The sequence below is a fragment of the Neopsephotus bourkii genome, unplaced genomic scaffold, assembly GCF_033783945.1.
Source record: "Neopsephotus bourkii isolate Nb327-2 ecotype Australia unplaced genomic scaffold, CSIRO-AGI_Nbou_v1 NB_1508, whole genome shotgun sequence".
Lineage (NCBI taxonomy): Eukaryota > Metazoa > Chordata > Aves > Psittaciformes > Psittacidae > Neopsephotus > Neopsephotus bourkii.
Window position 1 is genome coordinate 855231 of NW_026901984.1, and position 13598 is coordinate 868828.

General features: G+C 37.9%; 1 protein-coding gene across 9 annotated transcripts in view; it reads right to left on the reverse strand.

Moving 5' to 3' along the window:
• The window catches only part of FHOD3 (formin homology 2 domain containing 3), a 374952-nt gene that overhangs the window by 109555 nt on the left and 251799 nt on the right, over window positions 1–13598 (reverse strand). For 5 of the 9 annotated variants that reach the window (XM_061369591.1, XM_061369598.1, XM_061369592.1 and 2 more), the window contains exons 8-11: window positions 9742–9836; window positions 5538–5681; window positions 2960–3198; window positions 1666–1749 (exon numbers count right to left, since the gene is read on the reverse strand). In XM_061369591.1, coding sequence (XP_061225575.1) covers window positions 1666–1749; window positions 2960–3198; window positions 5538–5681; window positions 9742–9836 — 562 coding nt within the window. The remainder of the gene's footprint in view (window positions 1–1665; window positions 1750–2959; window positions 3199–5537; window positions 5682–9741; window positions 9837–13598) is intronic. The other 4 variants (XM_061369593.1, XM_061369597.1, XM_061369596.1 and 1 more) reach the window with 1 other exon arrangement.

The following is a 13598-nucleotide window of genomic DNA, read 5'->3' on the forward strand; positions in this document are numbered from 1 at the left end:
TTTTAGAAAATACAGCACTGCAAAAACTTATTACAAGCTTTTCTCCTTCCTTGAGAGGGACTAGGATTATGAATTAAAAAATGATCTTTAGGAGAAGACAAATCTTTCCTGGGTAAAGAAAATTTACTTTCAGCTCAGAGAGGTAATAAGTAATTTTTATCCATTTGTAGATTCCTCTCTACAACATTAACAATGGAAGACGATGGGACACAACATACATTTCTTTTGACAAAAACAGGTGATGGCTGCATCACGTTTCAACATCCGATTTTAAAATTTCATTAGAAATTGCACTAATTCCTAAACTTATGATGTTCTAGTAAAATCCTTTAAACCAATCAATATGTTGCATCAGATGTGCTTCAATTTGAAAATTTAATTCCAGTAGGAATTCTGCAGACAAAAAAATTCTTTCCACTTAAGATTAATTGAAACTTTATAAATATGCAAAAACTTCATATGGATCACTCAATTTCACTATTTCTCTGTTTAAATGTTAATGAATGGAAGCCATGAAGCCTTTACTTTTTTTTTTTTTTTTGGTCCCAATTTAGCTACTGGGTGTAGCGATACTGTTGCATTCATCTGGACTATTTCACTGAAAGTTGAGAGACTCACTGGGGTATGATAAAGCGGGAAGGCTGGTTTTCTTCTTCCTATGACAACTACAGATTTTGGCAGATGATGAGACTAAAAATGTGAAAGATGGAGTCGGCTTTTCTGAAACGTTTATTTACCAGAAAGCCAGTGGGATTTATAGAAGAGCCAACATTTAATTAGCATAGAACTTGCTTCTTTGGGTACCAAAATATATTGTGCGGTCTGTATTGTCTGATAGGAAAAAAGCTGATTTGTTACATACAGGTAATACTCCCTTGTCTTTACCTGCTGAAGAACGAGGGGGTACGACATGTAAAAGATTTTTTTTAACTAATATGCAAAGTAAAGATCAGTGTTGCATACATTAATAATTGAATGCCTCATTTCTTACAGACATAGGTGAGCAAGTTAGAGATTCCAAATGGAGTTGAAGAGAATTTAATTATTTTCCTAGAGAAGATTCCAAGGAAAACTGCAACATGAAATTAAATATGACTGCTTAAATGTAGACTTCTTTTGTGGACTTAAGTTATTCTTTAACTTATGTTGCTGTGAAAGAGGGTGTGGAGCAGAACTGTACAACTTCATCCCCCACCCCCCCCCCCCAAAAAAAAAAGTAGGACAGTGATTGAAATTACACTATTTTGCTCAAAAAAAAAAAAAAAAAAGTCTTACATTATAAAAAGAACTTACAAAACTAACCTGACGTGGTTCTACTCCTCTGATACTAAAAATCAGGTCAAACACAAACTCATTAGGAGTTACTGAAGATTGCAAAATAAAGCTAATAAGCAAGCATTAACAGTGAGAAAGCATATTGGTAGAAGCTGTTTGTCCTGCATGACTTGTATTTATTTAATTACAGTAAGAGAACTGACAATTTCTGTTGAAGTGAAGCATTTCTTCACTTCTAGTACAAATTGACCAGTTTTTAAAAAATCAGTGACACCTGCTCCACATCCATGGATACAGATTCCCATTCGCATTAGTAAGTCATGAAGCAATGCCCAAGATCATGCGCAATGTATCCCACACACAGCAGCTGAAGCCCCCAGCTGTACTCACACTGAAGATCCTTTAAACTCAGCCTCAAATGCACTGTCATCCGTGTCATCCTGTGAGACCACAGGGCTCTCAATCCCCAGCCCACTAAAGAGCCAGCAAATAGGTGGTGATGGAAAACAAACATGAATGTGTTGCCCAAATGCAAGAAGAAAAAAAACAAAACAAACCCAAACAAAGAAGACATTACAATACGCAAGTGCTGTTTAAATTATCTGGAGTCTTGTATTTCCATATTGCCTGAAGCCATTAAACTTTTAGTCAACTCCGTTTCCTTTGCAAGAAGGACTATTTCACGTGTAACACAGGATCTGAAGACTCGCATCCAGCGCTAACCAACACAGACCTTCAAAGGGCTTCCAAAACGTTATGATAAACACAAGATATGCTCTTCATGGAGCATGTTTTGGTTTTGCAAATTGCACCTTCAGCCATGGGATGAAAATGTCCAGATTCAGTTATCTGCAGCTTGTGCATCTCCACCTGAGCTAGTCAGCCAAATTCCCTTTATAGTCAACAGAGAGAAAGAGCTATCTTCAGAGCATGACTCATCTTGGTTGAAATTTCAGGCATGTAGGATACATTAGATAACTGAAGGCTTACCAGCACTTGCTGCACTCCATGGACATCAAAGGGAGGTGAGCTGACTGGACTTCTAGCTTAGGTAAAATTAATTCCAGCCCTCTTGTGCAGTAGGCAGACATGCTGAGTATCTGCAGCTGCCTTTTTCTTAAGCATGCATGGCCGAAACCAACTGTTATGGGACTGGCAAAGACACCAGCTTTGACTGACTCCAGTGTTAGAGGCTGCTGCTTTACCAGTTTTTTTCAGTACTTATAAAGCATTAGATATATTCACTACTACAGTGTAGCCTCAAAGGAAAATATGATGGAATGCTGATTGCAAAGGGAAAAAAAAACCTGAAAAAATTAACTGTAACATATATAGGACAAACAGCTCTGCATGAATGTGACTATGCCCTTGTTACAATACCTTATAACGTGTGTATATTGATTATAAAATCTGTCAATAGATGAAAATATCCTTGGTTAGTTCCCACATTAAATGCTCCACGTCATGTGGTTTGGATTTATTTACTTAGGGTAGATGGTGCCAAAGAACTTAGCTATGTACATAAGGCACCTACAAATCAATTTTTTGTTGTTTGTTTGTTTGTTTTAACCCTAACAGAGGGAAATAAAGAAAAGCGTGTCAGATTAATAAACTACCTAACAACAAACACAATGGAAAGTAATAGGGGAAAAGGAAGGACTATTTCTCCAGCTTATGCACTTACCTCTCACTGAGATCTTCAACGTGCTGTCCATGGCCTAGCATGAAGCTAGTGTTTGCCTGACTGCATGGGCTCGCAGGGGCTGATAAAGTGCTTTTGACGTTCTGTACTGAGTGCCTGCGGCTACGTCTGCGTTCTAGCCCCCTTCGCTCATTAGTACCAAGACTGGCCCTTCTCCGGTCCTTGCGGCCACTGGGAGGGAGGTCAGCACTCTCATCTCCATCCTCATGTCTCAGTGTCATCTGAGAAAGAAAGGAAGAAAGGTGAGGCTTCTGACACAGTTCCTTTAGGTACCACAGGTCTTCAAGTCTAGGCTTTAAAAGTTAATGGATCTCAACAGGACTGACTTCTATTAGCATCATAATTTCTGTAGCTAACCCTGTAAGTTGCTGTTTATCCATTAGTACAGTGTAGCAGCTCTAATAATGGAATTATATATTGATGCCTTGTAGAGAACATTACAGGACCTGTAACAACACATACATCTATCTCTAATTTGTTTGTTTGTTTTTTTTAACACAGGACTTAATTTTCAAGGAAGCTGAGCTGTGTTGGACACTTAGCTCTATTTCCCTCCAAAATACTTAGGTGAAGTCTTGGCTGTAGTGAAATCAACAGAAAAAACTGTCACGCACTGAATGATTGAACATCTCCCCATGTTCAGACATGACACTTGTAATGTTTGAGTGGAAGTTGCTGTCTGCTACTTTAGAAAGTGTTTTAGAACAGTGCCATCATTTCTTCCCAGCCAAGGAAGAGATCAGCAGATGCATATGTAACTACATTCCTCTAAAAATTTCCATTCTGACAGAAATCCCTGCAAAGAAAACAAAGGAAAAAACCCTAACAAACAAAACTATTTCTGTGGACTGGTACCACAATGGATTAAAAGAAAAAAATGCAGACCACACATCTCCTCTAAACCTTCCAAGTTTTAGCTGAGTGTAACTACTTTCACGTATGCCTTTCAGTGGAAAGCTCAGTATTTCCTGCCAGTTCAGAAGTACTGTCAATACAAAGGAACATATGTATAATATCAGAAAAGAATGATGTTGACAATAGCGTGGCCACAGTGACATTTGGCATTAACTTCTGACACAGGGTCATCAGTTGGAAATAGTAGAGGAGTAAAACACAGGTGACACACCCAATATCTTGAACTACAGCACACTGCTGACATGCCAATGCGACATACCTGTAGCAGAAACAAAGCAAGTGCCTACCTCAGGATATATGAGGAGAGATATAACTGGCAAACACAACAGAGTTACTAGTGGTTCTCATCTTAAATGCAGCATAACTTTTAAGTAACCTTTATATGAGAAATTTCCAAATAGACAGAGTTACGGAAAAGGGCAAAGTGGGTGATCAGAAGAATGTGTATCTCCTTGTTTCTATTAGTCTTGTTACTTCGATAATTCTTGCCAGAAATGACTTTAACAAAACAAAGGCAGGGGAAGTGTGATATCTCTCCTTAGGGCATAAAATGTATTTCAGTGGGGAAGAAAGATTTTTCAGATAAAAAACACTGGCAGAAAAAAAAAAAAAAGACCGTGAATAGGCATGTCTAAATTCAGTCTGGTCATCAAGAAAAAGCTGGTACCCAACTAAGCCTACTGCTAATTTTGCAACCAAGCCTTTCACTAGACACAGCATGAGCAAAAAAAACCCTGCTTTTGAGATTAATGACCATCTTTTAAGAAGGATTTTATGAGCTGATGCCTCTGACAATAAAGAAAGAACATGGAGCTCTCTCATGTTCCAATTTTGGCCTGACTCTTCCTGCAAACTGCCATAGGCAAAACTTAACTGCTAAAGTTGGTGAAATGACATCGGTATAGAGTTGATGAAGAAAATGGAGAATCAAATCTACCAAATCCTTTGCTGAACTTAGACAGGGATACAATAATTTCATTTCATCACGTCAAAACATGGATTCATATTTATATTATATTAAGTTCAGATTACACCTCCCTTCTCCAACACTTACCGAAGTCCGAAAAGAGGCTAATTATTAAGAAACTGGATATCCTACCCTTACATATAAATACTTCAGAAGCAGTTACTTTATACCTACGTGGTGAATGTGGTCTCACTCATTACTCCACTGCTGCAAACTGTGTAGGATCTGGTCCAGCGTAAACTCTTAAACAAGGACTTGCTGGGTATTCAGCTGCAGGATAAGTAGTATTTGTGAAGCTGAGCTCAGCCGAACCTTTTTCATGAGCTGAATACTTCTGCATATGGAAAGAACTTCTACTTACTTCAGGATGTGTAACTAACAGTCTGAGAAAGTTTTAATTGCACACAGAACTGTCTCTAAGGAGGCTAGTAAATGTGCTTCTTTGCCTTGGTGTATGCCCCAGCTTTAGTACGAAATGTGTTTGCATTAAACCCAACTATGTACCATAGCAGGTCGTGTACATGAATGTGTATACTACTTCTAGCAACCAGATGTTTTCCTTTTAAAATAAAAGAGATAACAAAATTTCACCTAGGTTACATTCCGCCCCCCCCCCCCGCCTTGGCTTTGAAGTTTGCGCAGGCTGTAAGATGCATAAAACAGGGCATGTTATGTTACCTCATAAATGTTAAATTGCTCAACTAAGTCCAAGTCTGTTCCTTTCTTGTTCAAGTGTCTCTGTGAAATAGCTTCGATGCCTAGCTCCTCCAGACAGTCCACCACGTCATAGAAAGAGTCTTGATCTGGCAACCCCGACAGCGTCTAAGAATCAAAGGAAAAACAGTTAAATCTGTTTGTTTTGAAAGGAATTAAACAAAGGTTTTAAAAGCGGGTGGCAAGTGGTGCTATGTATGATTTCAATAAAGTTAAACCCATGATGTGGGATTAGAGACACCGCTAGAAAATAAAAAACAAGTGGCACAGCTTTTAACAAACAAATCTGTGCATGGTGCAGAAAAATGAATAATTGGCAAAACAAATCAATGTTGTTATTTCATACAAAAAAATATGGAAAATGTGGTTCTTTAAAATACACAGTTGGATTCTTCCTGGCTTCATTCAAGTACAGATTTAAAGAACAGAGAATGTTAAAGCATCAAACACAGGGATAAAAGCAAAGAGAGAGAGAGGAAAAAAAATGGTTTAGCTAAAACCAGTTAAGCTGATTTCCTACTGATTTCTCTAAATGTTGGCCTTAAGAAGAAAAATGCACAGCTGTGTGATGTCAGGACAGCAGGAAATATCCTGCACCATGTGCCTACTGTCCTCCACACCTGCAGCAGAGGTCATCCCTCAGTGCACAAACTGTTGCATATTACAGAGATCTGACTCTCCTCCTCCCTCTCTCCAACTTGAAAAGTCTTATTAAAGGTGCACTACCTCAACTCCTAGAAAATGTTAAGAGAGTACTAATTCCTGGTTGTGGGGTAAGTTGTTATCAGTGACATGGGAGAAGAGCTTTTGTACACGAGAAAATAAAGAATGCCAATAGTAACAGCTACTGAAAATGAACTGTTTGAGTTTCAGAGCTTCCTATGGTAACTGCTCTATGGTCAGAAGAAAGCACTTTTCTTACCATAGTCATTTCCTTTTTCTTTTTTCTTGTGAATCCAGAAAACTGAGAAAAGGAAGATGGTCTTCTGCAGCATACCATTTATACCATAGTATGCCACTGAAGTGTATACAGCAAAAGACTAAATCAAACCACTCACAGCTTTACTGCAGAGTGATGCATGCACTGCACAACTTTGTTCAGAGCACAAGTGAACTTCATCCACCAGAGTCCTGCAGACATTCACAAGGATAACAGAAAAAAAACTGCTTTTCTGGCTTGCCACTGATTTCTACTCATCTTGTGCTGATTTTTTACTGCTCCTTATGGATGACACAGAAAAATTAACGTAATCCTGTGCATGTTGACCAGAAACTAGTGAACGTACTGTGCAACCTACTTGCACAGCAACATAAACCTCATTGCAAGAACCAATCCAATTTGCATAAACAGCAGTTTCTGCAAAATACATGACAGTGCAAACTGGAAGCAACAGTTACTCTTGATTATACCACCAGATATGCTTACTCTGAAGTAGCTTCCTCTCTCCTATTTAATTAGCAAAGTAACTTATCTTTACTCCCAGTAGAAGAGAGAAAGCAAGAGATAGAGACAGCACATACAAAAAGCAGGGCTCTTCCAAAAAGTCTTTCATCTTCTCATGTCTGAGATGAGATGAAGTGTACTCTGAAACTCCTGCTTTTCTGAAGCCTGGCTTTTCCAAAGAGGCTCTGAGCAGCAGAGTGCAGAAAGGAGCAGCCCAACTCTGGGCTGCTTCCCACACCAAGAACCTTTGCAATCAGAAAAAGTGGTCTGAATTATGTGACTAACAAGAGACAGGAACAGACAGCTGGCATATGGGCTTAAAGAGGGGAAGTTTAGATTGGATATAAGGAAGAAGTTCTTTACTGTTAGGGTGGTGAGGCATTGGAATGGGTTGCCCAGGGAAGTTGCGAATGCTCCATCCCTGGTGGTGTTCAAGGCCAAGTTGGACAGAGCCTTGGGTGACATGGTTTAGTGTGAGGTGTCCCTGCCCATGGCAGGGGGGTTGGAACTTGATGATCTTAAGGTAAGATGATTTTACACCTTCAAAGGTTCCAGTGAAATCTCAATAATGAAGAGGTTTTATAGCAGTTAAATAGAAAGTGAATTGAAAACAACACAGAATATTTTAAGGTCCTTTCCAACCCTAACTATTCTATGATATTGTTCTGAATTTGATACATAGGTTGTATTTTTGTGTTTTTTGCCTTTTTTTTTTTTTTTTATAAAAAGGAAACACAAAGGCTTTAATCTGGATTTCAGTAATGAAATGAAGAAAGTAGAGATTAGAATAAGAAGTAACAGATCACAGGAACTAACTGAAGGAAGATAACAAAGGTTATATTGGAACTTTACATAACCAGAAGTATTTGCATTGGGATTAATGCCATTATAAAAGTTTCATTAATGTCTAAATCCCACGAAATTAAGAGAGGGTTACTGAAACGTTAGTATAAGTAAATTGGTTAAGCATCAAAAAAAGACATGGAGAGGATAAAAGGATTGGAGCAATTTTTATGTCTGGGTAGCTGTGTTCCCTGCTCTTGAGCAGGAAGGAAAACTGTATATGTATAGATGAAGAAAGGAAAAGGAGGAGAAGTATGCTTTCTTAAGAGAAATCCCTCATGAGGACTCTGCCTGCATTGAAAACTTTGACATTTCCTCTCCTAAACAAGCTGAAACCATCTGATCATTCTTTGTATTCTCTGTGGGGCAAAAAATTACAACTGTGACATGCTGCTTGCTGTTTTCTCTGTAATTATGAAAAAAATCCCATTAAAAACATCATAAAGCTGTCCATAAGCCAGATCATAATTATAAGTGTGGCATTGTGGGATTCCTCTCTTCCTTGATCTTCATAACTGCCTTGCTCCTTTGACTGCAAGATGCTTTTTCGTTTTGTGTGTATTTGAAGAACTACCTCATCCTAAAAATAGCTTTAAATGTAGCAAAAACCTCAGACTAAAGGAATCAACTATAGGATAATAAAAAAGTCAACAGAACAAAATTTCTGAAGAAGTCAAACGCCAAGTAGATTACAAGTGCAGAAATGATGAAGAGAATTACCTCAGAAAGAGGAAGCAGTACATGAAACAACAAGGTATAAAACTGAGACTTTAAAACTAGTCGCTTTGGTTTTAATAGCAGCTAAAACAGAAGTATATAAAGCTGGTGGTGCCTTTCAGAAAGAGTACATCAGTGAGATAAGATGGATTTTTAAAGTCAAGAGGATCTTTACTATCATGTAAGCAGAAGCAAGGGCAGTGAGGTACTGTACTGAAGTACAGTAACACCAGTGATGGCACCAGGAGAGGTTAGATCCCGTTGGGCATCTTTCCTGGACAATATCTACCATAAAGAAACTATTTAATAAAAAAAAAACCAACCCCAAAGCAACCCAAGGCCCCAACCATGCAGCCGTAAGCGTAATAAGCTGGCAGCTTTATTTGTAACCTCCACCTACAAACTCAGGATCTTTAAATGAATATAATGAATAATAATAATAATCTATAATACTCTGGCTTATTAAGTATAACCATAAACAGAAGCTTATTTTGATTTGCTAGTAGTATATTGACCTTCTGCGTGATTTAAAAAAAAAAAGCTACTTTAGATTTTAGTCATCCTAAGATTTGTTTAGGACTAGACATTAATTTTAAAGGAGTTTATACTAAGAAATTTCTACAGCACAAGAGAATACTTTGGAAAACATTTGATTTTACTGCAAAATTACTACTACTAGAAAATATAAAGAAAAGAGAAAAAAAGTAACCTCGTTTTTTTAAGCAGAAACACTCATACTACCACTCAGACCTGTTAAATTCATCATATTTGGTTTGCAGTAAAAAAAATTAAATTATCTGAACCAGAAAATTATGCGCAATGCAAGCTTATGTGAGCATGTGATCTTTTCAGCAGTGCTTGCTTTCTTTTTCCCCTTGGCTATAGAGTTAGTTTGTTAAGTTTTGTTTTGTGCTGGGTTGTCAGTGTTGGGAGAGGAGCCATACCGTAACACATTCCTGCACAGCATTTAGCAAAATAGCAATTCTGCTCCCAGTTGCTGCCTCTGGATGACTGCAACAGAAGTAACAAGAGTACGCTGACTGCTTGTCCTGCAGCTTCTCTGGGACAAGTCTCCTTTGTCACATATTCTCAACAGGGAAGACCATTATACAATGGAAAATATTAACATTATTTCCACCAGTTATGCTAATAAAGTAAACAAACCTTGTTAACCAAGGTCATGGCATAAACCAGTAGCTCAGTATCAACCCCATCCTTCTCCTCTAGGATCTCCATGATGTTGGACCACAGCTTGGCTCCTAGAAGAAAAGAAGAAACCACTGGTGATAGTGATAGAAATGGAAAGCTATAGCATCAACATTTATCCAAGATGTAGCACAAATTGGAATGTTCCCAGGCAGAAGATCAAATGGAAAGATCCAGCTTCCTCTACAGTCTCCCAGACTTCATAGAGAGCAAAGTTAATGCAGACAGTGAAAGCTACAGTGCATCCTAATGCAGGGATCTAAAATATGCCAGGTGGTACCTCGATATACCAATTTTGATGATGAAGGAAGCTTTGTTAGACAAGTTAGATTAACCCTGAACTTCTAAAAATCAGGTTGGAGAAATTTTACCCTACCTGTTATAGGTTTACATAGGCTTAAATAAATCTTAAACAAAAACCTATAAGCTATGCTTTCAGTGTTTTTGTTGCTCACATTCCTACTGCTATTACTGAGTTACACTGCATTAGGATCCATCCTTTTAACAAAACAATGTGGCAGAGAATGACAGTTTTCAGAAATGACGGCTTGTGTGTCTTGGTTAAAATAAATGATCAATGAGGAGAAAAGATTTTTGCTGTGGTTCTTACTCAAATTGTTTCAATACGCATTCCCCCCACAGAACTTTCAGAACATTTCTCTAAGTTTTCCACTAAGGTCAAAATTTGTTCTTCTAGTTATGACATATTTGCTTCCTTCTGCATGTTGATTTGCATTTGCATGGCTATCTGATGCCTAAACCAAGTGGTTTAGTGAGTTATTGTGCTGAAAGCATCAGAGAGGCAACACCAGCCAGACTCAAGATAACCTCTTGTGTGGAAGGTGCCTTGTAAAACTGTCCTATTTTATTTGACTAAAAGGCAGATAGCTGCATTTACTGAAGGAAAAAAAAAACAACCCAAACCAAAAAAAACATAAAAAACCCCAAACAAAACCACAAACAAAACCAACAGAAAATCCTTTTATCCAGGAAACTGAAGTAAATAATGGACTACAATTCAGTGGGTTTTTCTGGCATAAAGCTAAAGGTGAGTAAGATAAAGCAGAAGGCTAACCCTAAGTTAGAGATACTCAGCTCAACTACACAAGCATCACTATAAGAGTCTTTGAATTTCAGAGGGAAACATGGAGAATATTACAATAGCCCACATCTCATAAACACTATAGGGATGACCACAGTTTGAGTATAATCAGGCAGTAAAATGCAAATAATTCCTCACAACCACCTGTTTCTGGCTATCAGTGACCCTGAGGTTAGAAATCTATTACTCTCACAGTGGCAATAGCCACTGTTTATTCATGCTGATATTTTATTATATACATACATATGTGTGCTACACAGACACCAAATCTCTGCCTGCCGAGGGATCTTCATTTCCAATGCAATTGCAACACACTGTGTGGAAAAAGCTATTACTGAATGCACAGACACTATATTTCTTCTGTTTTCTCTCCCACTCTTTTTGAGACAGTCTCTGATCTTTACTACTGAATAATAAATCAGGGCCTCCTTATCTTGTGCAAAATCAAAGAAAGGGGGTGCTCACTCTCAGCTCTGCAGATGTATTTATATGCATTACTAATTAAATACTAATTCAAATACATGGCTGTAATGAATATACACTCGACACTTCTTTACCAGATTCTTTATATTACCAGACGTTTTGTGCGGTACATGTTCAAAGGACATGTGGAACAAATTCACTCGGCTCACAAATGATATATGATCAGCAGGAATGATATCCTCACTACAAAAATGTCTTCCTGTGGTTTCCAGTGAAAAATGAAAATGGAAGAAAATAAGAAAGAGAAATTAAATGGGGAAACTGTGCCAGTCCGACTTATAATGATGCCATTTGGAAACAAATGAGTTGACAACAACATAAAAAATCATTTAATCCACTGCATTATTTAGTGAGAGTCCTTCTACGCAAACGTGCCTTTATTTTGCAGGCACGTTTTTATGCTTATTGGATCAATTCTGTTTTGTTTTTAAAAGACAGAATCTTAGTGTTTGATCTTTCTTTTTCCTGAATATCTTGATACTTCTCCATTATAAAAGAGTATTTTCAGGATCACTTTGCAGTTTTCTTGCAAAGATGACCTATCATTTTATTCTATTCATGCTGCTTCTCCATTTCAGAATAAGTTTTTTAAAAACCCTGTAATAGCTCATCCATCTTTCAAAGGCTTCAATTAAGGTGCTGCTGCTAAACCTAGGCAATTTCCAAAATCTACCTTTGAATTTTAAATTCTTCATCTATCCCTAACCAAAATCAAGAGGAAGCAGTGCTAGCAAGTGACTTTGACAGAGCTACTCCAATTTGTACCAGATTAAACCTTTCTTTTCAAATCCTGTTTTCCTAATTATGATCTCAGGCTGAACAGCAAAGAAGTGAACACAGAAATAACCGTAAGGCCATCTACCCATGTAGGGACAAGGCAGAAGCCGCACCATGAACTTACTGTACTATACTTGGAATAATATTCCTTGCTAATATATAATGAGAGCCTATAGTTTCCAACCTATGATCCAGACAGCATGGAATATGGGCAGATGTAGAGCAGGTGTCTGCTCTCATCTACTCCCATGCCTTGATTTACAAATATGTTGCTCCTGGAGAGTCACCATTTAAAGATGAGACCACAGGATGATGTGATGAGTGATGAGGCTGGAGTCTACATGGAAAAAAATATTTTTCAAGGCAATATTTTTGTAATGATAGGAAAACAGTGGAAACTCCCTCTCCTTTCAAGCTGCATAGAAAACTGTGTGAAAGATACATTGGAAAACCACACAGCAAAAGAAATTGCTGACTTTCCTAAACACATTGGCTGCTGTAGTGAAACAATGGTGTTCATAACAGAGATATGAAAAATATGATGCTCAATTTCCCTTTTCTTTTAAAAGGCTAATTGTAGGGTGGACAATACTAAAAGCCCTCCAGCTTTTAATGGGGAGGAGCCTTAGAGGAAACTATTATGCAGAGCTAATTCTACAGCTTCCATTTTCAGTGTATTGGTCAGACTATTACAAATCCCGAAGTAATCTAAACTCAAATCTAAGTTTGGCAAAGTCTGTGTTAAAAACATAAATCCATTTAACATTTGTATATTACAGAGTTCACTTTTTAAAGTAGTAAGCATAATCATTTACACTTACTAATTCTCTAAAAGGTTTACTTTCCTGTCTGTCTCCTTCATCTCATTGTGAGGTAGAATCCCAGTGATTCTTCTGGGAGCACATGGGGATGTTCCCATGAAGTTATGATTTCCATGCAGAACTCAGGGCAAAATTGATGGGAGGGATGAAACAGGCTCACTGAAGTAAACCAGCAGAGGTCGAGTTTTGTATGTGCTCTCCTGCCTTCTAATGGGTAAAATGAGAACTGCTCGACTGCCTTTCACAGGCTTCTCACTGGTAACAGCTCATTATCGTGGCTACCCCCACAGGAAGGCTGTAACCTCAACCCTGATGCTACTTAACAGCACTGAGTAGTCATGCATGGTGCACAAACACAAGAGAACTATGGGGTTGCAACAACTAATCCTATATTAAATTAATATAGTCTAATTAATAATGCTGTCCACTGTTCAAAGTCACAGTCTTTTTTTACTTTCCCCTTTAAATGTTTTTATGTATTTAATTTAATGCTGTCATTTGTGTCTTAGACAAAGTCTTGCCATCACAACTACTCAGTATGTGCACAGTATGCACAAAGCATGAAAAACTTTGCATCAGGCCAGACTCATACATAAGAACCACCATCATCTTGGACTGCCTGCCTCTAGTAG